Genomic DNA, 27,470 nt, shown 5'->3' with positions numbered 1-27,470 from the left:
GGACCCAGGCCAAGGAGCAGGAAGGACACTGTGCAAGAGGAACCAGGCTGGTCCTGGGGGCAGGGGCCCTGAGGGCAGCAGTGTCAGGGGCCAGGAGAGCACGGAGGGGGCGGGGACGGGGAGCAGTGGGCCAGGGCCCTGCCTGCCTGAGGTCATGGTGGTCGTGGTCAGTTTCCTCTCCTACCAGCTGTGGAATGTGAGGCCTGGCCTGGGAGATATTTTGGCTGTACTTGGAGCCATCCCCGCCCCCTGGAATCAGACCCAGCTCACTCCATGCCATAACAATGACAACCACTTCCAATTGTTTCCTAGCTGGAGGTGGCGGGGAGGGGAGCACGGTTTGGGAAGGGGGGGGGGGAGCCTGGGGGAAATGCTTCCAGTGACAACAGTCCTTTCTAAATCTGGCTGGGGACTGGGTGCAGGTGGGGGTGGGGGGCGCCCTGCTGCCCCATATATACAGCCCCTGACCAGGTCACTTCCACAGCACTCTCCTGCACTCTGTCTGCTTTCCTTGCTGCTCTCAGGTAAGAGCGTAGAGCTGGGGGCCTTTCTCTGGGATAAGGGGCCCCAGGTTTCGAAAGGGGCTCCCTAGGAACAGCAAGCTGCATGCAGGGCTTCATGCAGAGTACCAGGTCGGTCACTGAGCACACATGGGAAGGTCTAAACATGCATGTTATGTGCCAGGGGAGTGGGGGGGCTCGTGTGTTCCCGGGGGAGATGTCTGTATCTGAGCATGTGGGACCAGAATGCACAAGAGGGGTGTGTGTGTGTGTGTGTGTGCGCGCGCGCGTGTGTGGTGTCTGAATGCATGGCGAGGGAGGCTATGTACCTCACTGCCTAAGACACAAAAATATCAACTGGGAGACATGTTTATGATCAGGCCCGAGGACAGGTAGGTCCATCTGTGGGGAGGGGCAAGAGGATGGCGGAGGACGATTATTGAGGAAGCGTGCGCATAAAAGCTAGCCTTGTGAGGCTTGCAATGTGTAACTACCCACGTCCACGCACGCGGAGGGGCTCGTGTGCGCAACTAGGAGTCGAGCCCGCTGCCGTGTGTGTGCCCCCTGCAAAAGTTGCCCCCAGGCACAGGCACGTGGTGTGGCTATTCCTGTCTTCGTACCCTTGACACTGTACTTGTGCTGTATACATACTGAATGTGCACGTCTGTTGTGGAGAGCGCTCGGCTGTGCCATGGGTCTGTCTGCGAGAAGATACCCACAGGGGCTCCTCTCTGACAGTGTTCACCACAACTGATGATAAAACGGGGAGAGGAAGGATGAGAACTGGCTTTGGAGTCCTGAGACTGGGGTTCAAGTCCTGGCTCCACCACTTATTGTTACGTGTTCTTGGACAAGCAAGCCGGTTAACCTAGATTTCCTCCTCTGTAGAACGGGGTGAGGACTGAGTAGGAGAACATGCATAAAAGTGCTCTGTAGGCTGTAAAGCCCCAAAATGTGACCACTGGTTGTACGTCAGGTGGCTCAAAAAGGCAAGCTTCACTAGATGGGGATAGGCAAGGGTGGAGCCATCTGCCAGGAGTGAGGAGTGAGGGGCTCATTGAGTTGACATCAGGAACCTGGGCGGGGAAAGCAAGAGAGAGGACAGGACCAGAGAAGCCACCACCACCGCCCACCCACGTTCAGGCCTGAGACGGAGGGAAGATGAAGGGCGGGGCCAGGGCGAGGCAGGGAAGTAGTCCTGACCAGCCTTCCTTCTCTCCAGACCCCAGCCAGCTTGAGCCCCTTTCCTCTCAAAGGCACAGTTGAGAAGCCAAGGTAAGGAGAGCTGAAGATGGGGTGTGGGGGGATCTGGGAAGACACACAACTCTAGTTTGTGCCTTGCCTTGGGAGCATGGCTTGGTGGCCAGGAGTTCTCACCTGTGACTAGTGAGGGAGCCAGGGAGGGATGAGGCTCAGAGACGGGTACAGTGGGCATAGTTAGCTTCCTGCTCCCAGAAGCCGGGGACACTCCTCCCTCCTCTAGGAGAGCCCCAGCCGGGACAGAAGTTAGCCTCCCCCCTCTGCCCCGACAGGTTTGCTAGGGCGTTCTCGGGCTAGAGGATGAGCTCAAGGAACGAGGGACTCTCGGTGACCCCTCCTGACCCCTGAGCACAGTGCTAGGCTTCGGGGCTCCCGCTGAAGGGGAGAGCCCCGAGAGGGGAGTGGAGGGGAGGGCAGCTAGCTCCTTTTCCCTCCCGCTGCAGGCGCAGCCATGGGGGATACAGAGATGTCTGCGTTTGGGGAGGCCGCCCCCTATCTGCGCAAGTCGGAGAAGGAGCGGCTGGAAGCCCAGACCAGGCCTTTCGACCTCAAGAAGGATGTCTTCGTGCCTGATGTCAAAGAGGAGTTCGTCAAGGCCAAGATTTTGTCTCGAGAGGCTGGCAAAGTCACCGCCGAGACAGAGTTTGGCAAGGTGGGTGGCAGGGCCGGTGTGAGAGGCCACCGTAGATGCCCCCCACACCTGGGTGGCCGGAGAGGGGTGCCACCAGGATTGCCCTTCCTCTGGGTAGGGACCTACTCCCTCCAAATAGCCCTTCTCATCCCCAGCATCAGGTCTTTCTTCTCTGGGACCCTGGGTCCTTATCTCATGAGCGTCGTTGTCCTGTAACTTGCCCAAATCCTATCCCTGCTGAGGGGGCTGACAGCAGGGCCTGCACATGGGCTGTTGCAGACGGTGACCGTGAAGGAGGACCAGGTGTTGCAGCAGAACCCGCCCAAGTTCGACAAGATCGAGGACATGGCCATGCTGACCTTCCTGCACGAGCCCGCGGTGCTCTACAACCTCAAGGAGCGCTACGCAGCCTGGATGATCTACGTGAGTGCACCCCGGGACGTCCCTCTGAATCTAGTGGCTTCCTGCTCCATGTATTTCCACCTCCTGGAGTCCAGAGAGTTTCTGTCTTTTGTGCCCAGGCAGTATTGCACTCTGTCCCAATCCCTGCATCCTTGGTGCAATTCTAATACCCTGAGGGCTGGGATTCCTCAGATTGAGCGCGTTCATATGTTTTCCTTTCTCTTCCTCTCCTAAGACCTTTCTCTAACTCCGAAAACCACCAACCCTCCCCCTTCATCACTGGCAACTCACTCCTCGTTTTCCTCCCCTAGACCTACTCGGGCCTCTTCTGTGTCACCATCAACCCCTACAAGTGGCTGCCGGTGTACAACGCCGAGGTGGTGGCCGCCTACCGGGGCAAGAAGAGGAGTGAGGCGCCGCCCCATATCTTCTCCATCTCCGACAACGCCTACCAGTACATGCTGACAGGTGACAGGCCCCAGGCAAAGGGTTTCCTGAGGGCCCTTCCTCCTCCGGAGGGGTTCAGGCCGCTGGGAGTTGCCAAAGAGAGGCAGGGAGCTGGGGCGGGGTGGCGGGGGGAAAGCCAGACGAAGCATCCTGTGTGGCTCCTGAATTTTCCTCCCCATTTTCCCCCCAACAGACAGAGAAAACCAGTCCATCCTGATCACGTGAGTGTGGCTCCTACCTGTTCCCTTCCAGAATCTCCCTGAGCCCAGCCCCTATCAGGACCCCAGCCCCTGTGCATAGACCCACAGTTCTCTTTCCCTCCACCTTCACGCCAGCTCTGATTTCTTCTCTGGGCTTCACCCTGATCTCTCCTTGCTCTCCCCCTTCCTTTCTGCTTCCCATCCCTCTCTTATTTTTCCTCTCCCATCTCCTTCACTCACGCCCCTCCAGCTCATCACTCATTTATCCATAATCCCAGTAACACCACGTCTTCTTCACCTCTTCATTTTCTTTCATCGTTCCCTTCGTAAACCTTCCCCATTCTTCCAGCCCCACCCATTCTTTTCCAAAACAGCCCAGGCCCATCTCCTCTGATTGACCTTGCCCAGCTAAGACCAGATTCCACCTGCCCAAATCCACACCTTCTTGCGGCATCCTTCCTGGTTGCTACCCTTGACCATGTGAACGTCAGAGTACAGCTGTGTGTTTGGGATGCGTATTACCTGGTGGCTTTCTGCTTCAGGGCTCCCCCTGCCAAGTAAAACTAGGCAATCTCTCCTGACTTTAGGCTTGTTGGTCTCAAACAATGTTTGTTCACTGCCTAATAAGCCCAACTGTCCCGACAGCGGAGAATCCGGGGCAGGGAAGACGGTCAACACCAAGAGGGTCATCCAGTACTTTGCTGTCATTGCCGCCATTGGGGATCGCAGCAAGAAGGAGCAGACCTCAGGCAAGGTAGGCCTACTGTCCTCCAGGGGCCTGCACCGCAAAAAGGGAGGAGGAGGCCTCTCACCTGCCACCCTTCTTGACCTCTGCAGGGCACCCTGGAGGACCAGATCATCCAGGCCAACCCCGCCCTGGAGGCCTTCGGCAACGCCAAGACCGTCAGGAATGACAACTCCTCCCGCTTTGTGAGTGGTCCCTGACTTTGGACTTGGGATTTGGGCTGGTCAAGGGATGGTGTCAAATATGAGCCTTCCCTCAACTCATCACCACTCTTCTCCACCTCTCCAGGGGAAATTCATTCGAATCCATTTTGGGGCCACCGGAAAGTTGGCGTCTGCAGACATAGAGACCTGTGAGTGCCATGGATCTGCTAGGGCTCAGCCTGAGCTCACCCTCATTCTAACCATCTCTGTCTCAACCTCCCTCTTTCTCTTTCTCTAGGGCCCTCCCCCTCAGGCTCTCTCCCTCTCTCCATCTCTGTGTCTCTAGGTCTATATATTCGTCTCCTTCTGAGACTTCCTCTGGTCTTTCTCCATCTCTGTCGCTGCACGTCTGTGTGTCTTGCTCTGGGACTTTTCTTGGAGATCATTTCTCTCCTGGGACTCCATCTTCATCTCTGTGTGTCTGTGTATGCATCTCTCTCCCTCTCTTGTCTCCCTCTCCCTCTGTCCTTTTCTCACTACATTTATCATTCCTTTTTCTCTATTTCCTTATACTTAAATCCCAACCTTTTCTTCCTCTCTTTCTTCTCCCCTACTATTCACAGACCTTCTGGAAAAATCCAGAGTTATTTTCCAGCTGAGAGCAGAGAGAGATTATCACATTTTCTACCAAATCCTGTCTAACAGAAAGCCTGAGCTGCTGGGTGAGTCACAGCTACCAACCGAGACCAACTATCTCCATGGCAACCTGGTCACCTCGGCTTGCGGCTGCTTGTTGACAGGCCCTGGGTTTATGGCACTGCTGGATTCAGTCCTGTGGGATGTAGGACCCTGTTAAGCCCTGTCATGTGCTCTTCTGCAGGTCATGTGCTGTGGCAGATAGCCCCAGGGAGGGCCAGGGGTTTGCACCCACATTCTAACCATGTCTTTCTCCCCCCAGACATGCTGCTGATCACCAACAACCCCTATGACTATGCATTCATCTCCCAAGGAGAGACTACTGTGCCCTCAATTGATGATGCAGAGGAGCTTATGGCCACTGATGTAAGTGCGTGAGGACCCAGCTGAGAGGCGAGGGGATTGGCGGTCAGGGGTAAATGGGGCCAGTTCACTGGCCCAGGAATAGAGCTAAGACACTGGCTGTCTGTTGTTCAAAGTGGTATGGCACTCCCTGAGGACCAGAATGTGCCCTATGAGCAGGGTGTGCTGGGGTACGGGTGTGGTAAGACAGGGCAGGCCAGTACTTGGTGTTTTCAATCAAAGCAGAGAACAGTTGAACACCATGGGTCAGAGAAGCAGACAAGCCAAAACACAAGGCATTACCAAGGGAAACGGGGTAGTGGTGGTCATGCAGATGCCATGGGCCTGGGGCAGGCTGTTAGGTAAAGAACAGGTATAGACACATATGAAAGGTCCAGGCAGGGAAGCAAGGGTAGGGCCTAGAAGAGGGGTAACAGTAGGAAACATGAGTGGGCAACCCAGAGCACCTCCAGCGAACAGCCTGACCACTGATGCTGGGGCTGAGGCAGTCTACACCCCACCCGGCTCTTGTACCTCCCGTCTTAGTTTTGGAGTTCCCCACTGGGGATGGGAGTCTCAGAACTCACAGGGATTCAGGAGACAAGATCTCTCTCCAGCTAAAGAGGGGTCTCACTTACCTGCCATACTCCCATTTCTGGGTTCCACCAATACTGGGCCTGCCTGCAGAATGCCTTTGATGTGCTGGGCTTCACTTCAGACGAGAAGAACTCCATGTACAAGCTGACGGGAGCCATCATGCACTTTGGAAACATGAAGTTCAAACTCAAGCCGCGAGAGGAGCAGGCTGAGCCGGATGGCACCGAAGGTGGGAGTCAGGGATGCGGGGAGCAGCTGTGGAGCCACTGAAGCCTACAGCTGCAGAGGAGTCGTCTCATCCTTTACCAACTTTGCTACCTGCCCTTTCCTTCCAGAGGCCGACAAGTCCGCCTACCTCATGGGGCTGAACTCAGCCGACCTGCTCAAGGGGCTGTGCCACCCTCGGGTGAAGGTGGGCAACGAGTACGTCACCAAGGGGCAGAATGTCCAGCAGGTGGGTCATCTTCAGAAGTTAAATGGGGGGCTAGCATGGGGCAGTGGGAGCTTTGCAACTCACTCTTTCCTACCACTCTCTCATCCGGGCCTCTCCCCAACCTTCCAGGTGGCATATGCCACTGGGGCGCTGGCCAAGGCCGTGTACGAGAGGATGTTCAACTGGATGGTGACGCGGATCAATGCCACCCTGGAGACCAGGCAGCCGCGCCAGTACTTCATAGGCGTCTTGGACATTGCCGGCTTCGAGATCTTTGACGTGAGTGGGGAGCCCGGGGGCCGGGAGAACAGTAACTCACTGGTCCGCACCGACAGCCACTGCTGGCTGAGCCGGCTACAGGCCAGGCGCGGGGACGGCGGTGGGCTCTGCAGTGGTGGAGACGGTCATGTGTCTTCAGGGGGCTGTCCCTCCCCGCCCTGACAGGGGAGGGGAGGGACCAGCTGCACCCCTTGCTGGGCTGGATGCAGCCCTGGGCCCACCCCATGGGCCACGGACAGCTGCCTGCCTGACCCGCTCCCCTCCCCCACCCCCCTGCTCTGTAGTTCAACAGCTTTGAGCAGCTCTGCATCAACTTCACCAACGAGAAGCTGCAGCAGTTCTTCAACCACCACATGTTCGTGCTGGAGCAGGAGGAGTACAAGAAGGAGGGCATCGAGTGGGAGTTCATCGACTTCGGCATGGACCTGCAGGCCTGCATCGACCTCATCGAGAAGGTGCTGCTTCGGCCCCTCTGCCTGAACTCTCCACTCACACCCCACATGCATGAACGGCCCAGAAAAGTGGCAGACCCCTCTCCCTTCTGGGGATCACGATCCAGACAGCAGAAGAAGCCCAAGCCCTAGTTCCCAGAACCTTGCATTATCCTGGTCACCCAGGAGAGGGTGGTGACTGGGAGAGCTGAGTTTCCAGAGGCTTGAGAGTGGACACACGGAGGACAGGCACCTCAAGGATGGTCTCCCACACCAGTGTGCTTGCGGCCCTGGTTTACCCATCAAGGAGCAGGAAGTTTGAGGGTGGCACAGGGGAGCATAAGAGAACACCTATTTTCAACCCCATCATCTCAGGGATCTGGGCGATGGAGTGGTGTGTAAAGCACCTGTAGCATCCACATTCCCAGACTTTCACAAAAGTCCCTCCGAAATCAAACAAAGTCCCACCTTGGGAAGGCTTGAACAGGTGCCAGTCAATAGATAACTGTACTCAGAGCTGACACTGATACCTAATACCCAAAGGAGCATCTCCATTTGCAAATACTGACCCTAGAGCAGGGTCCATCTCCATCTGCTTAAAGCAGGCTCAGTGATGCTCTCCCCTCCACCCTCAGCCCATGGGCATCATGTCCATCCTGGAGGAGGAGTGCATGTTCCCCAAGGCCACTGACATGACCTTCAAGGCTAAGCTGTTTGACAACCACCTGGGCAAGTCCAGCAACTTCCAGAAGCCACGCAACATCAAGGGGAAGCCAGAAGCCCACTTCTCCCTGATCCACTATGCCGGCACCGTGGACTACAACATCATAGGCTGGCTACAGAAAAACAAAGACCCGCTCAACGAGACGGTGGTGGAGTTGTACAAGAAATCCTCCCTCAAGATGCTCAGCACCCTGTTTGCCAACTATGCTGGGTTTGACTCACGTGAGTGGAGACTGGGACCCAGGGGACCGGGAGCAGGATTTCTGCCGTGGTTCTGAGGCAGGTCAAGTGCTACACCCCACCACTTCCATGTCAGGCTGGGCCCCAAGGTTTACAGGTTCAGTGAGATGAGATAGAATTGGGTGGAGAAGCTGAGGCACCCACAGTGAAGACCCTGGCCTGCAGGCTAAATGTGAAGAGAGGTTGTGATTCCTCACCCCCTGTCCAGACTCCCCACATGCACACTCGTCCCGTTTTCTCGACTCTCCTTCCCACAGCTGTCGAAAAGGGCAAAGGCAAGGCCAAGAAAGGCTCATCTTTTCAGACCGTGTCAGCTCTGCACAGGGTGAGTGTGTGACCCAGCGCCACCCCAGCCCTGCTCGTCCCCTGCCGGGTTCATCCCCAGCTCCTCCCTCTCAGTCTCTTCAGGCCCTTCCTGATCCTGTCCACTCTGTCTTCTCTCCCTTTCATCTGCTGGCCTCGTCTCTCACTCCTTTCTTATCTCACCTCGCTTCGCTGTCCCTCCTGCCTCGCATCCTCTCCCCCTCCACGTCTCCCCTAGCCCTCCTTTATCCTCTAGCTCCTCTCATTCTCTCTGTCTCTCTTTCCCTTCCTTCCTCTCCGCTCACTTCTCTTTCTTTGACTTTCTTTACTTTTCCCTCTTGGGTTTTGGACCACAGGAGAATCTGAACAAGCTGATGACCAACTTGCGCTCCACACACCCCCACTTCGTGCGGTGCATCATCCCCAATGAGACAAAGTCTCCAGGTGAGCCTAAGAAGTCGGGCCCAGCCCACTGCTGAGACACATTGCCCCAGGGTCAGGGCCTTCTAGGTCACCTCCTGAGCTCCCACCATGGAGCCTTCCAAATCACACTCTTCTCATCCCATTGCCCATGGAGTCTCACACACTACCTCCCACCCCGGCCACAGTGCTGCCTTACATTTGGAATGTGTAGCTCAGAGTAACGTGCAAGGCACTTTGATGGACATTACCTCATGAGTACCTTACAACCGCTGATGACACGTGTAAGGATTGTTTATCCCTTTCTGAATGAATCATAAGGAGATGGAAGAGTTCAGGTGCCTGGGTTCAAGGCTCTGGCTCTCTTCTGATCAGTTCAGTGACCTTGGTCAGGTCCCTTAACCTGTCTGGGCTTATTTTATTCTCTAGAAAATGGGCTATATTTGCCCTGGCTATCACCTATGATAATAGGCATAAACCATACAAAATAAGGACTGTGAAAGCCTTTCGGTTACTCTCAAAACATGGCTAGGAAAAAATACTGACTTGCTAAGGTTATAGGCCAGTGTGTGGCAGAGCCAGGATCAGAACCCAGAACTCTTGGCTCTTAGTCCCGTGCTCTCTCCACACACTCCTCTCTCTTACCCTCCTGCCACAGGGGTGATAGACAACCCCCTGGTCATGCACCAGCTGCGCTGCAATGGCGTGCTGGAGGGCATCCGCATCTGCAGGAAGGGCTTCCCCAACCGCATCCTCTACGGGGACTTCCGGCAGAGGTGGGTACCAGGGCCCCCCAGGGCTCAGGGAACAGGTGGAGCATGGGCAGCCTCGGGTGGGAAGCAAGTCTTCAGGTGGCCTCAGATTCTGTGGGCAGAGCAGATCAGTGCAGAACGTTGATAACTACGGGCACCTCCCTCCCAGGTACCGCATCCTGAACCCGGCAGCCATCCCCGAGGGCCAGTTCATTGACAGCAGGAAAGGGTCAGAGAAGCTGCTGGGCTCCCTGGACATTGACCACAACCAGTACAAGTTCGGCCACACCAAGGTGAGGAAAGGGAGGAAACAAACTGATTACAGGAAGACCTGTCTTGTCCTTTGACTCCTCACCTCATGGCTCCTTTCCTTTTACCAACCACCTCAGGAACATTACTGAACCACGTGCTAGCCCTCCCCATGGACCAGACAGCACTGCTCCCCCATAGCAGCTCCAGCTGCCATTGACCTCCTTCCTCCAGTTCTTTCCTGCCTTGTTACCCTCCCTAAGATAAGCACCCCCTCTTTTCCCTCCTGCCTGTCCTAGTCACGTCCATACACCTTCTCCACAGGTGTTCTTCAAGGCGGGGCTGCTGGGGCTGCTGGAGGAAATGCGGGACGAGAGGCTGAGCCGCATCATCACCCGCATCCAGGCTCAATCCCGGGGTGTGCTCTCCAGAATGGAGTTCAAGAAGCTGTTGGAACGCAGGTGAGAGATCTCCAAAGGAGGTTCTCAGGTCTCTAAGGCCCAGGTTGGTTCAGGGCAGTATAAGGAGAAAGAGCACACCAGGTCTTCAAATGACAAAGGGGGCACGACACACATACAGACACAGGGTGGGCCTTGCTGTCGGAGTGTGGGATGGATGGAGGACAGGGCCATGACCCAGGAGCCAGGGCCTCAGGATGGGAAGGAGGGAGGAAGCTCTCTCACCTACCTTCTTGCTGTGCCCCCGCAGAGACTCCCTGCTGGTAATCCAGTGGAACATTCGGGCCTTCATGGGGGTCAAGAACTGGCCCTGGATGAAGCTCTACTTCAAGATCAAACCGCTGCTGAAGAGCGCAGAGACAGAGAAGGAAATAGCCCTCATGAAGGAGGAGTTTGGGCGCCTCAAAGAGGCTCTGGAGAAGTCAGAGGCTCGGCGCAAGGAGCTGGAGGAGAAGATGGTGTCCCTGCTGCAGGAGAAGAACGACCTGCAGCTCCAAGTGCAGGCGGTGAGGCTCCCGGGCCTCTGCTGGCTCTTCTGCCCTACCCTGCCCACATCTCCCACACACCCTGCACTTCCCCACCCAGGGGCTCACCATCTTGTGCCCTCATAGGCAGAGGATTCTGGAATCAACACTTCCAAAGACCTCCAAAGAGGTCTCTAGAGGGAAAGGGAGAAAGAACTAACTTAAAGACATGGACTTTCCACCAGGGTTCAACCTGGATCCACAGCTTAATAATTTTGCAACCTTGGGCAAACGATGCATTATCTTTGAGTCTCAATGTCCTCATCTCTAGATGGGAAATAGAGCCGCCCATCTCACTAGGTTGTAAATATGTAAAGTGCTGGCATCAACAAACGCAGTTCCCTCCCTTTGATGGAGGAACCAGAGGAAGAGGGCCAGATAAAGAGACTTCTGGTTCCCTTCCTCTCTGCTCTCATCCGCCAGTGCTCCCATCACATTGCCCTAAAACTCTTCCTCTCCCCATCCTTCTGAGGTTCTTCTCAGCTGGGGAGATCCTAGAGCTCCCCTCCTATAGTGAGGGTGGAGCCTGTCCCTCCATGTACTTGCCAGGGCAAGGACCCACCCACCAAACAGCCTCCCCTCTGTACCTTGCCCTCAGGAACAAGACAACCTGGCTGATGCGGAAGAGCGCTGCGACCAGCTGATCAAGAACAAGATCCAGCTGGAGGCCAAGGTGAAGGAGATGACCGAGAGGCTGGAGGACGAGGAGGAGATGAACGCCGAGCTCACGGCCAAGAAGCGCAAGCTGGAAGATGAGTGCTCTGAGCTCAAGAGGGACATTGATGACCTGGAGCTGACGCTGGCCAAGGTGGAGAAGGAGAAGCACGCAACAGAGAACAAGGTGAGGGCAGCTCCCTCTGGCTCCAGCCCAAGTCTCCTCAGGATTCCCAGACCTGAGTGTGGCCCTGGTCCTTGGCATTGGAGGTCTCCACAGATGTCTCCAGGTTGGTGACCTTTGACCCTAAAGGGGATGGGGTTCTTGGTCAACAGGTGAAGAATCTGACAGAGGAGATGGCTGGGCTGGACGAGATCATTGCCAAGCTGACCAAGGAGAAGAAAGCTCTGCAAGAGGCCCACCAACAGGCCCTGGATGACCTTCAGGCTGAGGAGGACAAGGTCAACACCCTGACCAAGGCCAAGGTCAAGCTGGAACAGCATGTGGACGATGTAAGTAGATTGTCACAAGGGCCTAGATATACCATGTCCATCTGTGCTTGTGTGTGTGTGTATATGTTTGCGGGGGTGGGGTTGGAGAGTGCTCCCTCTCCTGACACTTTTCTAGAAGGGAGCTGGGGAATAGAAAAGGGGAGGGGTGATCAATTCTGATTTATATATCTCATCTTGCTGATGTGATCAACAGTAGAGATGGGCTTCCTTATTTCACTTTATGTTCAAGCCTATATGTCCCTCCCTTCAACCACAGGACTTAGAGGGTTATCTCGTAAGAACATGAAACATTTTCTTGGGAATTTTGTGAAGCTCCTCAAGGATGATCTTTGGACTTCTAATATTTTAGCCAGGATCTGATCCTCAGTGATCATTGTTCCCACAGGTAGTCCTTTGAGCATATCTCTACTGAATCACTCTTTATCACTCTGTGTTATCATTACTGAAGTATTGGTCCCAGCCATAGACTGGAAGCTGCCTTTAGGTGGGAACTTGGATTTATTCAATTTTGTGTCTACAGTGCCTAATATGGGGCCTGGTATCCAGTAGCTGCTTATAGGATGCAGAATGAATGAACGTAGCTTTGGGATTTCATCCCACAGTCATTCATTCAGTCATTTATCAAATAGTTACTGAGCATCCCTCCATGCTAGGTGCTCTCACAGTCCCCTGGCAACAACTGGCCCATTCTGGGGAAGCTTTCCCAAGTCTTGACACCTCTCAGGATTCCTCAACCACAGAGGGACTAAGCTCCCAAATCACCAAATAAGGATGCTTGGCCTAACAGGGCACATTGGTCCTTTTCTCCATCAGCTGGAGGGATCCCTGGAGCAGGAGAAGAAGGTGCGTATGGACCTGGAACGAGCCAAGCGGAAGCTCGAGGGAGACCTGAAGCTGACCCAGGAGAGCATCATGGATCTGGAGAACGACAAGCAGCAGCTGGATGAGCGGCTAAAAAAGTAGCGTGTTCCCCGCCCCATCGCCCTTCCTCCTCCCCCGCCCAGCAGCCTGTTCCGCCCATGGCAATATTAGCTGAGCCAAGACATCCATCCTCAGAGGCAACAGCCTCATGCAACCTCCATAAGTAGGTGCAAAACTGTGGGCAAAGCCTCCAGGAAGAGGGCTTTCCTCCCCCAGACACGCACATCAGGGCCCGGCAGGCCTCCCTGGCAAAAGTCTAACCCAGATCCCTCAAGCCCTCTCTTCCTGCTGGGCACTCAAAAGGGATGGAAAATAACAGCTCACCCCCTTTATACACAAGTCTCTCTGGAGACCAGTTGCTTAACACGGAGGAAAGCTCCACACAAAAGCCCCTCAGGTAAGTCCTTTCAGGTCCTTCACAGAGAGCCCAGAGGACCACAGAGAAACGGCTCAGCCGCCATGCGTGAGCAGTGCACGGTCTGGCTACTTCTTTGTTCAGTGATCTTGTGGTTCCAATTCTTATTGCAAGATCTTCCAAAATGTGTAGATCCACTTTTCACACTTGGTAAACAGTGAGTCTGTGGGGCATTTTTGGATGATCAAAGATCTTATGATGCTTTAGGGTCAGGACTATGAAAGGCTGTGAAACTCATCCTGGTCTACAGTCTCACCAGGAAGTCTTCACACTTCCCCAGGCACAGTACTTGCTGAATGAATGAATAAATATATGATCCCATTGATCCTCAAACCACTTTTAAGAATGGTACTTGAACCCCACTTACCAAAGAGGAAAGGAAGGGCTTCCCTGGTGGCGCAGTGGTTGAGAATCTGCCTGCCAATGCAGGGGACACGGGTTCGAGCCCTGGTCTGGGAAGATCCCACATGCCGCGGAGCAACTACGCCCGTGAGCCACAATTACTGAGCCTGCGCGTCTGGAGCCTGTGCTCCACAACAGGAGAGGCCGCGATGGTGAGAGGCCCGCGCACCGCGATGAGGAGTGGTCCCCGTTTGCCACAGCTGGAGAAAGCCCTCGCACAGTAACGAAGACCCAACACAGCCATAAATAAAATAAATAAATAAATAAATATTTAAAAAAAAAAAAAGAAGTAAACTTTTAAAAAAAAAAAAAAAAAAAAAGAGGAAAGGAAGGCTCAGAAAGGTTACCAAGTTGCCCAAAGTAACAGTGACAGAATTAAAGACCATCAGAGCTAAAAGGGGCCTTTGAGTCGACCTAGTCCAACGCCTTCATTTTACAGACCAAAGAAGGGAGCATCTCGGAGCCCAGGTCCTGTCACCCCACCTACAGTGCTCTTCCTGTTATATTTCCTATTGAACTTCAATCCTTCAGCAGGTGTTACACTTTCAGGGACCTTACAACAGCCCTGGAAGCTGGGGGTTTTTTTGATGAAATTTTGCTCCTCGTTTGTTTCATTACCATCTCCAACCACTGGCAGGCCCTCCTGGAGCCCAACCAGCCTTCCTTGCCTCACCCTCCCTCCTTCCCCGCAGGAAGGACTTTGAGCTGAATGCCCTCAATGCGAGGATCGAGGATGAGCAGGCCCTGGGCAGCCAGCTGCAGAAGAAGCTCAAAGAGCTTCAGGTAAGGTCCCTGGGCTGGTCCTCAGCCCCCCAACCCTCCTCCAGGCCGTTCTCTCCCAGCATCACAGGCACTGGCTCTGTGTTTGTGAAGGGAGGTCCTGGGCCATCACAGTTCCCCTGTGGAGCACCTCGAGGAGGGCTGGCTGATCCAAGGATGACATAGGAAGAGATCTTGAAACACTCATGGGTCTGGGGACAGAAATCCCAGCTTCCTATGTCAGCTGTGGTTCAGCTGGTGACTGTGGGGAGTCCACTGCCAATCTCTGGGTCTATATGTCCTCCCTTGTTCCCTGTGGCTTTTAAGACCCCTTCAGCCCTGACGGTCTGTGACTTCAGTTCTTACCTCTAGAGTGGACACTGTGTTGGGTCTTTAGTTGTCTGGTCAGACGAACCTGGCTCTCTCATTCCAACTTCTATTATTTTTGCCACAAAACTGCTTAAACTATCCCTGGAACACAGGTCTCTTTGTCCTTCTTCAAGAGCAAGCTTCAACCACTTTCCTTCCAATAAAGAGAATGTACAATGTTCTGGCCTAAACTCAGCTGTCCAAACCATGTCACTAAAATCCTTTCATTTCTACCCGTCCACTGGTGGAACTAAGCTGCCTGCTCTTCCAGACAGGCCAGGAGCCTTCTAGAGCCCTGGGGAGGGGGCTCTGATGGAGGGGTCAGGCGGTGGGTCTGAGCCCCCTATACCCTGCCCAGGCACGCATCGAGGAGCTGGAGGAGGAGCTGGAGGCCGAGCGCACTGCCCGGGCCAAGGTGGAGAAGCTGCGCTCAGACCTGTCCCGGGAGCTGGAGGAGATCAGTGAGCGGCTGGAGGAGGCCGGCGGGGCCACGTCCGTGCAGATCGAGATGAACAAGAAGCGCGAGGCTGAGTTCCAGAAGATGAGGCGGGACCTGGAGGAGGCCACGCTGCAGCACGAGGCCACGGCAGCCGCCCTGCGCAAGAAGCACGCCGACAGCGTGGCCGAGCTGGGCGAGCAGATCGACAACCTGCAGCGCGTGAAGCAGAAGCTGGAGAAGGAGAAGAGCGAGTTCAAGCTGGAGCTGGACGACGTCACCTCCAACATGGAGCAGATCATCAAGGCCAAGGTGGGCCTGTGCTCTCCTCTCCCCTCCTCCAATTCCCTCCACCTGCCTCCACTTTCTGTCCGTGTCTCCTCTCTCTTCTTTGATGGTTCAGCTTCCCGCTTCCCTTCTTCTACCCAGTTCTTGGACCCTTTCGTTCCTCCATGCCTTTCTCTTCCCTTCTCCTTTAATTGCACCGCTCACACCTCTTCAGCACCCCCTACATAGATCGTATGACTCCCCTTCGTGTCTCAGGCTAACCTGGAGAAGATGTGCCGGACCCTGGAGGACCAGATGAATGAGCACCGAAGCAAGGCCGAGGAGACCCAGCGTTCTGTCAACGACCTCACCAGCCAGCGGGCGAAGCTGCAGACCGAGAATGGTGAGCCCCACCCTGGTCTCCCAACTTCCTGAGCCACCCCAGGCTTGGGTGCACACAAATATCTCTCCAGAGAATGGGACCTGAGGGTTGGGGGAGGGGTTGGGGGAGAGAGGAGTGACTGACCTTTGAGAGTTGAGCGTGCCTCGGTGCCTCTCCAGGTGAGCTGTCCCGGCAGCTGGATGAGAAGGAGGCGCTGATCTCCCAGCTGACCCGAGGCAAGCTCACCTACACCCAGCAGCTGGAGGACCTCAAGAGGCAGCTGGAGGAGGAGGTTAAGGTGAGGCCTAGACTCAGGGCACTTGGTCCAGCATACTGGCTGGCCTCACATCCACATCACTTTCTTAAGAATGAGGCTTGCCGTCTACCCAGTATTTTCCCATTTTCCAAAAGGGATAATAGCCCAGACTCTACCACACGCCTCCTTAATCTATTCCCCATGCGGAGGCCCTCTGTCTTTCTGCTGCTGTCTCTGGAGGGCCTGAAGTAAGGGTGCCCAGGTCGGGGGGAAGTGAGGTGAGGAAATAAACGAGGGAGGTGTGATGGCCTTCACTGGGTATAGGTATGGGATGCAGAAACTGTACAAGTGGTCCTGGGATTAGCAGGGCAAGCTGAAAACTGCAGAAAGAAACTCCACTGGTTCCTGAAATTCTTAGCACTTTGTTGGGCTCATGAAAAAGGGGAAAGAATATGACTTTTCAAAAAGGCCAGGGCTCAAATCCTAACCTGCCTCTTAGAGCTTGGTGATCTTGGGGAAATCAACTAACCTCTCTGAGCCTCCGTCTCCTTCCCTGTAAAACAGGGGTGAGGACGATAACGCCTGCTGCAGTGAGGAGCACGGTGGGGGGGGATGGGCAGGAAGCGTTTTGTAAATAGTGCAGTGCTGTACGGACGTTCTTTGCTTATAGTACTTAGTAAACCGTTCCAGGTCCACTAGGGATTTAGAGATAGGTGAGGCCATGCGAGGATGTTGAAAATTAGGGTGAGGAGACGGGCAGGAACTGGAGTTGCATCACAGGGAAAGCTGAGCCCGCCTCCCGGTGCCGCCCCTCCCAGGCAAAGAATGCCCTGGCCCACGCGCTACAGTCAGCCCGGCACGACTGTGACCTGCTGCGGGAGCAGTACGAGGAGGAGACGGAGGCCAAGGCCGAGCTGCAGCGCGTTCTGTCCAAGGCCAACTCGGAGGTGGCCCAGTGGAGGACCAAGTATGAGACGGACGCCATCCAGAGGACCGAGGAGCTGGAGGAGGCCAAGTGAGTCCCGGGCAGCCTGCCTCTGGCTGAGGCCCCTGTGAGGGTAGGATGCAGCCCAGCCCACTCCTCAGTGGGTCCAGCACAGGGGATGGAGGCTTAGCTGCGTTTTGACCACACAGAGGACCCTGCCCTGGCCCCACCTCCTTCTCCTCTCAGGGAAGCTTTTTGCTCGCGTTATGTTTCTCATCCGAATATAAGACGAACAAAAGGTTTGTCTGAGGGCAGAATGCTCCCACCTGGGGCAGGGTGCCATGGCAGGGGAGATGGGGGTGCTCAGAGCCCATGTGTCCTCCGTGTCTGCAGCCTAGAGCCTAGGGATGCCTCGCAAAGGGCCCTCCGGGTGCTGTGGGTCTTCACACCTCCCAGAACCTCTGCCTGCCCCGTTCTCAGCCCCTGGGCCTGTCCTCAGGTTTCTCCAACAATGCTTCTGAGTTTTCAAAGACTGTTTTCTACAAGACTCACAATGTGTACCCTTGTCCAAATCCACACCCTCCATCCTCCCCACCCTCTCCCACCACTACCCCCCTTCCCCCAACACGGGCAGGAAGAAGCTGGCCCAGAGGCTGCAGGAGGCGGAGGAGGCCGTCGAGGCAGTCAACGCCAAGTGCTCCTCGCTGGAGAAGACCAAGCACCGGCTGCAGAATGAGATCGAAGACCTGATGGTGGACGTGGAGCGCTCCAACGCGGCCGCCGCGGCTCTGGACAAGAAGCAGAGGAACTTCGACAAGGTGGGCCCAGCCCGGGGGCTCGCAGCCAGGGGCCAGAGCAGGCGGGCAGGCGGGAGTCGGGAACGTCCTCCCGGGAGGCAGAGGCCGGCAGGAGGCTGAGCCCAGGACGGGGGCCTGGGCGCCCCTGGGGGTGGGGCTGGGGCTGCCCGGTGAGCCGCGTCGCGTCCACGCAGATCCTGGCCGAGTGGAAGCAGAAGTACGAGGAGTCGCAGTCGGAGCTGGAGTCGTCGCAGAAGGAGGCGCGCTCCCTCAGCACCGAGCTCTTCAAGCTCAAGAACGCCTACGAGGAGTCCCTGGAGCACCTGGAGACCTTCAAGCGGGAGAACAAGAACCTGCAGGGTGCGGGCCCAGGCCGGGGGCGGGGGCGGGGGCGGGGCAGGGAGGGTCCGCACGTGGCGCCACCCAGCGGCTGCTAGAGGCGTGCCCCCCGTTGGACCACGGCTGCCCCAGCTGAGCGGCCCGCCCCTCCCACAGAGGAGATCTCCGACCTGACGGAGCAGCTGGGCTCCAGTGGAAAGACCATCCACGAGCTGGAGAAGGTCCGCAAGCAGCTGGAGGCCGAGAAGCTGGAGCTGCAGTCGGCTCTGGAGGAGGCCGAGGTGCGCACACAGGGGTAGAGGGGGCGCAGGGGGTGGGAGAAGAAGCTGAGCTCTAGGCTATGGTCCCTGTTCTCATCTCCCTTTGTTTTGTTCACTGCTTCATTCTCAGAGCCTAGAACAGTGCCTGGCACATAGTAGGCACTCAACAAATATTGTGGAATGAACGAATGAACCTGTCACTTAGTTCCCTTCACATTTTACCTATTACATCTTAGACAAGACTTCCTGTTTCACTCCCCCACCCCCCTTCCATCTCTGCCTCCCTCTTTGGGTTTTTACATTCTGTGCCTGATTGCCTCTGTTTCCTTGGCAACACTGCTCTCCTCATTTTCCTCTTTGTCTTCATAGCTTGCTCTCCTCTGTGAGAGCCTGAATCACCTTTTCGTAGGACTTTTTTTTCTTTCTTTCAAATTCTCTTTTCTTCTTCCTCCTTTTGCTTCTTTGACTGAACCACTTACACCACTCTTGAACTCACTTTGTATCCACAATTCATGGACAGACCCCTGCCCCCATCCTGTGCCCTGACTTCCTCGGACCCTCTCTCCCCACCCCCCTCCAGGCCTCCCTGGAGCACGAGGAGGGCAAGATCCTCCGGGCCCAGCTGGAGTTCAACCAGATCAAGGCAGAGATGGAGCGGAAGCTGGCAGAGAAGGACGAGGAGATGGAGCAGGCGAAGCGCAACCACCTGCGGGTGGTGGACTCCCTGCAGACCTCCCTGGACGCGGAGACGCGCAGCCGCAACGAGGCCCTGCGGGTGAAGAAGAAGATGGAGGGCGACCTCAACGAGATGGAGATCCAGCTCAGCCACGCCAACCGCGTGGCCGCCGAGGCCCAGAAGCAAGTCAAGAGCCTCCAGAGCTTGCTGAAGGTACACGGTGACTCTTGGGAGCAGGAAGTCACCTCACCCAGGGAGGGGTGGTGGCCGAGTTGGGTGGTGGTGTCCCATCACAGCACCAGATCCCTCCTGCCCCTGGGCCGTCGCAGACACCTCCCACAGGTCCCACCTGAGCTGCCGCCAGGGGCTCTCCACAGCATCCAGTTCAGCTGCGGCCTTCTGATGGGCCAGAGCCCAGCTCCCTCTCTCACGCCCACTCTCCTGATGCGCAGGACACCCAGATCCAGCTGGATGACGCGGTCCGTGCCAACGATGACCTGAAGGAGAACATCGCCATCGTGGAGCGGCGCAACAACCTGCTGCAGGCCGAACTGGAGGAGCTGCGGGCCGTGGTGGAGCAGACGGAGCGGTCCCGGAAGCTGGCCGAGCAGGAGCTGATCGAGACCAGCGAGCGGGTGCAGCTGCTGCACTCCCAGGTGAATAGTTCCCCTGGACGGTCCCAGAGGGAAGCACAGGCCGTACTCAGCAGGTGAGTTTCGGGAGACGCTCGAGGATGCTCAGTACTTTTCCGGCTCTGCCCACCCCGACCCTCAGAACACCAGCCTCATCAACCAGAAGAAGAAGATGGAGGCAGACCTGTCCCAGCTTCAGAGTGAAGTGGAGGAGGCAGTGCAGGAGTGCAGGAATGCCGAGGAGAAGGCCAAGAAGGCCATCACGGACGTGAGTCCCCCCGCCCCCCTGCCTGCTCCAAGATAAGGTTTCCTTTGGCTTGAAGACTTTGACCACGTGTCACCTCTCTCCCGTGCACAGGCTGCCATGATGGCGGAGGAGCTGAAGAAGGAGCAGGACACCAGCGCGCACCTGGAGCGCATGAAGAAGAACATGGAGCAGACCATCAAGGACCTGCAGCACCGGCTGGACGAGGCCGAGCAGATCGCCCTCAAGGGCGGCAAGAAGCAGCTGCAGAAGCTGGAGGCCCGGGTGCGGGAGCTGGAGAATGAGCTGGAAGCCGAGCAGAAGCGCAACGCGGAGTCGATCAAGGGCATGAGGAAGAGTGAGCGTCGCATCAAGGAGCTCACCTACCAGGTGCGGGTGCAGCGGCTGCTCTGGGGCCGGGGCCTCTGCATCATGGCATGAAGCCTGGGTGACAGCCTCCCCAGAGGGATGAAGTGTTCTCTCTTAGCCTCTTACAGGTCAAGGAGTGAGAGTACAGCCCCTGGCTGCCCTGTTTCTACTCTGCCTGACCCTGTTCTACCCTGAGTGTCCCCTGACTCAGAGGGCAGTCTCTAAGCCTCCTGGCCTTCAAGTTCCACTTCAACATTCCCCCTGAGCCTTTCCCCTGGAGATGCCAGAGCTCAAGCAGAGCTCACCCAGCACAGATTACCAGAAAGCAAATATGTAGCCAAACCTTAGCCTGGCGTCGTCACCACCAAAAAACACCAAACCATTAAAACGAATCTCAGAGCTTTTCGGTTACTCGGGGAAGTGTAGACTTTAGCTCTGATGGTGTTTTCTAGAATCAGACTGTCAATTAGATTTTCTTTCCATTCTAATCCAGAGAGTCGCCATCCCTCTATGCATACTTGTCCTTAACCTAGATCAAGTCAATGTCATTTCCCAGCAGCCCAGGAAATCCCGTCAGGCCTGCAGTCCCAGAGTTCCTGCCAGCACACGCTGGGTTCTAGAAACAGGGGGTTTACTCTCCACGGGCCCCCAGGACCCCCCAGGACCTGTGCACACACACACACAGTTTTGTGTGCAATTTCAGGGAGCCCATCCGGTCCCTAGACTCCTTCTTGGTACAAACCATTAAAAGTATTCATACCTTTTTTGATAAGAAATTGTAAGGAGAACTCAAGTGTTTGGTGAGGATCCAGAAGTTGAATTGGGTCAGGATATTGCATTCAGGGTAAAGCTGATGAGTGGGGAAGGGGCTGCAGTGCTCCCGTGACTATGCCATCCTCACTTCTGACCGACCCCCAGACGGAGGAGGACAGGAAGAACCTGCTGCGGCTGCAGGACCTGGTGGACAAGCTGCAGCTGAAGGTCAAGGCCTACAAGCGCCAGGCCGAGGAGGCGGTGAGTGACCCTGATGGGGCCCAGGCCTGGAGGAGGGGACAAGGAGCTGGCCCCCAGGCTGGGAGTCTAATAACCGCTGGCTCCTCTCACCTTATCCTCCCGCCCCCCCTCGAACCCCCGCAGGAGGAACAGGCCAACACCAACCTGTCCAAGTTCCGCAAGGTGCAGCACGAGCTGGATGAGGCAGAGGAGCGGGCGGACATCGCCGAGTCCCAGGTCAACAAGCTGCGGGCCAAGAGCCGTGACATTGGCGCCAAGGTGGGTTTCCCCCACGGCAGCACTCACACACAGATCGGTCCCCCCCAGACAGAGCCCCTCGCACCAGCATCCCTCCCCTTCATTCACCCCCACAGCTGAACCCCACGACCAGAGGTGGGGTAACTCAGTCCTCCATGATTTCTAGGATTCTTCCCGTTCTGACTACCAGTGATTTTGTGAATCCCAGCCCTAGGGTGGTCAGCAAAGACCCCAATGGATAGACACCGAGTGTGTCCCAGTTTCCCCCAACTGCTATTTCTACTTCTCTTCCACCTAGTTTAGGCCTCCAACCTTGTAATTCCAACCTAAGGTGCACCTCGTCCTCACCCAGGAAGCACCCGTCCAGCTGACCCCAGAGCCCTACCCTCCAGAACTTGCCCTCCACACTGACCCCTAGGACCCATCTCCCACCACCAGGGGGCCTCCCTCAGGCCACACAGTGGTCCTCCCCCCATCGGTGCCCATCTCCCCTTTGTTGCCTGTGCCCATCCCTGCCCAACACCCAGTTCTCCAGAGCTAGTTTGGACTTTGTTTCCTTTCCAAAGGGCTTGAATGAGGAGTAGCTGTGCCACATCTCCTCGATCTGCCCCATCCTGAGGGTGCAACGAAGCTCCCAGTCCTGGAGCCTGGAGAGCAGCCCCTTTGGAGGAAGTAGAATAAAGCAATTTTCCTTGAAGTGAGATCCTGCCTCTAGACTCTTCTTCACAGCCTGCCAGCCACAGGAACACAAGGACATGGACACGGGGTGGGGGTGGGTGCTCCAGAGGAGGAGTCCAGACCCAGGAGGCCTCCCTGGGGAGCCTGTGAGGCTCTGAGCATCCTCGGTGCAGCCCTGCCAGGTGCTCCCCTTCACCTCCTCCTCAGCAGGGGACACCTCTCCTGCCAGCCCTCTCCCTGGCCCAGAGACCCTGGGAGTTAAAGGAGATTCACGGAAGCCCTTAAGGCTCTCCTAGAGCGAGTGAGCCCATCTGCATGGACCTACACCCCAGATCTGATCAACACTACCCTCACCTCTGACAATACTGAAGCTGGGCTGTGGGGAGGAGGTTTGGTGTGTAAGGGTGCCCCCTGAGGCGTGACCCACTTGGGCAGGTGGGCCCCCAGCCCCAGTCCGAGACAGGTATCTGAGGGGGCACAAGGACTTGCATCCATAGCCCACCCCCTTCCAGACACGGCCTCCACGGTCTCCAACCACCTACCCACCACGACCAGGAGAACTGTACCCTAGCCCACCTTCCTCTCCCCCTCACCTCCTCCTGGGGCCTGGCCCCTGGTCCAAGGCACTCCATTCTTCTCCCTCGTTACTTCCCACGGTAGCTTCCATTCCCAAGACCCTCCTCGTCTGGTCTTGCTGGAAGACAGGGGTCCTTTGGCCCATTTAGAGCGGGCCATCTGGAGGGGAGGCAGGCAGATGAGGGATTGGGGAGAGTCGCGTGTGAGCAGGACCCTGGGGAAGGAAGGGGAGGGGATGGGTTGCCGGAGGGCTGGAATGTGGAGGAAGGAGCAGGCTCCCCTCCAACTAAAGCCTAGCCCCCCTGGAGTCGCTGCCACACCTGGGCTGCTCAGGGAAGGCCTGGGACTATGGGCCACAGAGGGCAGGGGCTTGGGAGGCCTTGGCCTGAATCTCCCCCATGCACCACACACAGCCACTCTGGGCTCTGAGCTCCCAATGCAGCAGCCAGGAAGGAGGGAATGCCAGTATTAGAGAACGGGAGGAGAGGGAGAGGGGAGAAGGGGAATAGGGAAGGAAAAAGGCAAGACCTGAGGAGTGGGGCAGTGGAGAGAGAGGGAGAGGGCTCAAAAACCTGGAGGACGGTGACCAGGGAAACCAACAGAGAGAAAAGATAGAGGAAGTGCTGTGTCCTCCCTTGGAAAGACCCACAGCCCGTCCCACCTCTCTCCTCACATCCTCCTCCACTCTCCTCGCCAAGCACTGCTCCTCTTCCTAGGAAGGACTTGGAGAGCAATGAGGAGATATGTGAAGCAAAGAGAGGGACACACTTGAAAAGGGAGACGCAGGGGATGCCCAGAGAATCCAAGCTCCCAGAGCAGAGGAGAGAGGCTGAGGAACAGCCAGAGACAGGGCAGCAGACCGGGGGATGGGGCGGTTGACTGGGCTGGCAGCTGAGGCACAGAAGGAGGGTGCTGAGAGAGGATGGGAGAGGGGAGACAGGGAGGGTGAGCCTTGGACCGAGAAGCTGGAAGAGCGAGGTGGGGCGGTACGGGGCAAAGGAGAGAATCCTGGGTCATCTTCAGATGCAAGCAAAATCAGGAAAGTGGAGAACAGTCAGATTAGAGAGAAGTGGATGAAGACCCTGGAGCAGGGTGTGGAGGCAGAGATGGAACAGGCAGAGAGCGAGCCGAGGGTGGGCTTAGAGAAGGCAGAGACTCATGGAAATGCAGGCATGTCAGACCCCGCGATGGGCAGAAATGTGGTGCCAGGGAGAATCAGAGGCCAGGCCCAACTTTGAGACAGGGAACCAGGCAGAGGGAAAGGGAGACAGACATACAGGGAGCCAGGCAAAAGAGGGGCAACCTGGTGCCAAGGCTAGCCCTGCCTCCTCGCCCCCTTTCCTGTGGCAGGAGTCTCCATCCCGTGCCCTCACTGTCCAGGACTTCTAGCAGAATGAGGAGTTGCTTTAGGAGGCAGTTGAGGGAGGACGGAGAGCAGGGATGGATGTGAGAGCTGGGGAGAGAAGAGGGACTAGGAAAGGGAGAGAAGGGCAAACCAGACCAGACGGGGGGCAGAGCCCTGGAACAAGTTTCACCCCTCCCCTCAGCCTCCTTCCACAGGAGACAGTGGGGACTGCCTGCCTACCCCTCACCCCCACTCCACCTGTACCCAGTCTGGCCTCTCAGGACATAGGGATCCCTGAGGACAAAGCCTAGTCTGTCACCTGGGCCTGACCCAGCTTGACCTGGTGTTCTCAGCCCCTTATCACGTCCGCATGGCAATGGGAACCAGGCAGTGACACACTGGGCCACGGGCTGACCCCCAGCTTGCACACTAGGTCCTCCAGTGACCTAGAGCTGGGGACAAGTAGCCTGCATCCCCTGGGAGAACAATTTGGCATATGCACCTGCAGGAGATGGGAATGTGGGGTTGATTCAGGCCCCCCAAGGACACTGGATATGGAGTACAGGTTCCCTGCAAACAGATGTATCCCTGAGTCCATTAATGGGGCAGTGGAGGGTCCTAAGGAGTTGGCGCCTTGGAGGAGAGACCACATATTTGGTGGAAAGCAGAGAAGTTGACCCCTGTCCGTCCTACCCACCTCCCCACTCTAGAGCTATATTGAGAGGTGACAAGAGATGGTTTGGGAGGGGCAGCTGGGAGAGCATTCCTGGGTGTGAGGGTGTAGGGAAAGCTAGGGCAGGGGAGTCTGGCTTTGTTTCCTGCACACAATGTCCAGTCATAACAGGCATGGCCTGCTGAAGACCTGACACCTACCGCCTCTGAGAGGCGGCATCACTGGAGGCTGGGGAGGGGGGCCTTGAGGGCCTGGGGCGCTGGGGGACACCCACGAAGACAGACGTGTGAGTATGAGCCCCACAAGGGTCGGGAGGGAGCGCTGGGGTTCTACCTGGCAAGGGGGAGCAGACGGCAGAGCCCCGCCCCCGCCCTGCAGAACCCAGAGCTTGGGGCCCAACTCGTGTAAATCCCCGGGCGGCCAGGACCCCAGCCAGCCTCAGCAGCACCTGCACCCTCTGGCAGCCCAGAGAGGTGGAAGGGAGCAGCTCCCCGCCCCCGTCCCGCCTCAGGCCCTGGGATTAAGGCCTGTTGCCCCTCCCCACCCTACCCCGCCCCTCACCGGGAGCAGAGGGTGGCAGAGGAGGGGTAAAAGCTTATGTGTGCAAATGTGTGTTTCAGTGTGCATAAAAGCAAGAAGGAAAATCTGCAAACTTAAGTGTGTAAGTGTGAAATATCTCTATGCGTGTGTTTAAGAATGGGCACGGACCTGTGGTGGTCAAGGCCATGTGTGAGGGTGCTGGACTGTGGGTCTGGGTGCATATCTGCTTCGGTGGCGTGGGGCAATCCCTTCCCCTGTTTGAGCGGTTAGACAGTGGTCACTGTATCAGGAGCAGCAGGGAAGGGGCTGGGGGCTCCAGATGTGTCCCCAGAGTAATGCAGCCTCACATTCCCAGGAGGACACCTGCCTGCAGACTTGGGGACCAGAAGGAAACCAGGACCGCACAGAGAGAGCAGCATGGCAATTCTTTTCCTGACAAAAGGAAACTGAGTCAAGGATCTGGGAAGTAGAGCCCCTCCCTGGGCATCCTGGCTCCAGCTGCCAGTCCCCAGCACCATGGGACTCCAGGTCCAGAGAGAGGGGGGAGTTGCTCCCAGCCTGGGCTGTGTGAGGGCAGGCCGGGGAGGAAAGGAGGGAGGGGAGCCCGTGGTTGGGGGCAGGGGACAAGCACATGGCCTGCAGGAGAAGGTGGCCCTCACCCAGAGTGCTCAACTCACCCTTCAGGTTAAAAATAACCAAGGTAAGGGCCTGGTGGTGCGGGGGCAGTGGTGTGAGAAGTCCTGTCTTCCCACTATCTGCCCATCAGTCCTTTGGAGGGGAGGAATGTGCCCAAGGACTAAAAAAAGGCCCTGGAGCCAGAGGGGCTAGGGCGACAGACCTTTCATGGGCAAATCTGGAGGCCCTCTTGTCCTCTTGTCACCTCCAGAGCCAAGGGATCAAGGGAGGAGGGGCCGGGAGGGGAGAGAGGTGGGTGGGAGGGTCCCTAGGGAAGGACTCCAAATTTAGGCAGTGGATGGGTGCAGCGGGATATAAAGGATCGTGCTCTAGGGACAGACTGACACTCCTCTGAACCAGGTAAGATGGGGTTTGGGTGGGAGCTCCGTGGCCAGCCCTCAGAGCCCCCAACTTGAGGGGAACGGGGGGGTGCAGGTCAGTCGGAGGCCCAAGGGTTCTGCTAAAACTTTCTCCAGCCCTGGGAAGTTTCCACTGACAGAGGGGAGGTTCCAAGGGAAAAACCAGAAACCTCTTTTCTTCTCCTATCTGCATTTCTTTCCCTGCATCTGTCCTCTCCTGCTTTCTGTATCCTCCGTGTGCTTTCTCCATCTTTGTCCCTCCTTGGATGGCTTCCCTCTCTTTGTCCAATTTTATTTTGCCTCTTGGTCTTTGTCAGTACTTGTCACTATCATACTTCTTTGTCTGTCTCTCCTCCTGCCCTTCACGGCTGCGTGTTCTAATCTCCTTGCCTCTCTGTTTCCAACTCGGATTCCACATCCCACTCCTCTCACTTGTACTAGCTCTGCATCCTTTCTTTCCTGTCTCTCTGCCTCTCATCTGCCCCTGACTGCCCATGTCGGTCTGTCCCACTCGGCTGGCTCTCGGTTTAGCCTCCTGGCTTACTTCTCCCCACGGGCCTGCCTCCGTTGTTCCTCATTCTCCTTGTCTGTTCTTCCCTCTGCCTGGCTGTACCTCTGTGGCTCCGCCCATGGTCCAGAGTCTCCAGGATTCTCTGTGAAGAGATCGCCAGGTGAGAACCACCCCAATTTCCTCCTGGAAGCCAAGTTGCTGCACCAGGGGCCCCCTGTCTCTCCTCTGAGCAGCTCAGCACCTCGCCTTAGCAAACTCTAGCCAATTCCATGCCACGCAGACCCCTCACAGATTCTCCTTCAGCTTCACATCAGAGGGCAAGGGAAGCAGAACCCGAGTTGGGGAGGGTGGGACCCAGGCCAGGTAGGGAGGTGAGAGTGATAGGACCCAGGTGGTGAGGAGGTGGGGCAGAGAGCCGGGGGGCAGAGGGCAATGCCACCCACTGAGGCCTGGGCCCTCCTGTCTCAGCCG

General features: G+C 56.6%; 1 protein-coding gene across 1 annotated transcript; it reads left to right on the top strand.

Moving 5' to 3' along the window:
- Positions 1-434: 434 nt before the first annotated feature.
- LOC103014002 (myosin-7) lies at positions 435-22,343 on the top strand. Its single transcript, XM_057543099.1, has 40 exons — positions 435-524; positions 1,723-1,775; positions 2,204-2,412; positions 2,671-2,814; positions 3,105-3,261; positions 3,434-3,461; positions 4,086-4,194; positions 4,278-4,370; positions 4,474-4,537; positions 4,952-5,050; positions 5,287-5,390; positions 6,054-6,192; positions 6,299-6,417; positions 6,526-6,675; positions 6,960-7,130; positions 7,742-8,051; positions 8,327-8,394; positions 8,729-8,816; positions 9,451-9,568; positions 9,714-9,837; positions 10,118-10,254; positions 10,502-10,757; positions 11,374-11,616; positions 11,766-11,942; positions 12,756-12,901; positions 14,373-14,463; positions 15,167-15,556; positions 15,788-15,914; positions 16,073-16,191; positions 16,968-17,164; positions 17,709-17,892; positions 18,066-18,231; positions 18,367-18,491; positions 19,051-19,359; positions 19,599-19,802; positions 19,921-20,046; positions 20,137-20,412; positions 21,310-21,405; positions 21,529-21,663; positions 22,209-22,343. Exons 3-40 carry the CDS (start codon positions 2,212-2,214, stop codon positions 22,224-22,226), a joined length of 5,808 nt encoding a protein of 1,935 aa, XP_057399082.1. The 5' UTR covers positions 435-524; positions 1,723-1,775; positions 2,204-2,211; the 3' UTR covers positions 22,227-22,343.
- The last annotated feature ends 5,127 nt before the right edge of the window (positions 22,344-27,470 follow it).

Source organism: Balaenoptera acutorostrata, chromosome 3, assembly GCF_949987535.1.
Source record: "Balaenoptera acutorostrata chromosome 3, mBalAcu1.1, whole genome shotgun sequence".
In the NCBI taxonomy this organism is placed as follows: Eukaryota; Metazoa; Chordata; class Mammalia; order Artiodactyla; family Balaenopteridae; genus Balaenoptera; species Balaenoptera acutorostrata.
The sequence above is the reverse complement of the archived record's forward strand: the minus strand, read 5'-3'. Positions and strand labels throughout refer to the sequence as shown.

Bases quoted from the DNA above. Each gene is read 5' to 3' on its own strand.
- LOC103014002 (XM_057543099.1), top strand. From the start codon at position 2,212: ATGGGGGATACAGAGATGTCTGCGTTTGGGGAGGCCGCCCCCTATCTG. The intron at 4,371-4,473 runs GTGAGTGGTCCC...CCACCTCTCCAG, and splicing joins ATGACAACTCCTCCCGCTTT to GGGAAATTCATTCGAATCCA. The intron at 9,838-10,117 runs GTGAGGAAAGGG...CCTTCTCCACAG, and splicing joins ACAAGTTCGGCCACACCAAG to GTGTTCTTCAAGGCGGGGCT.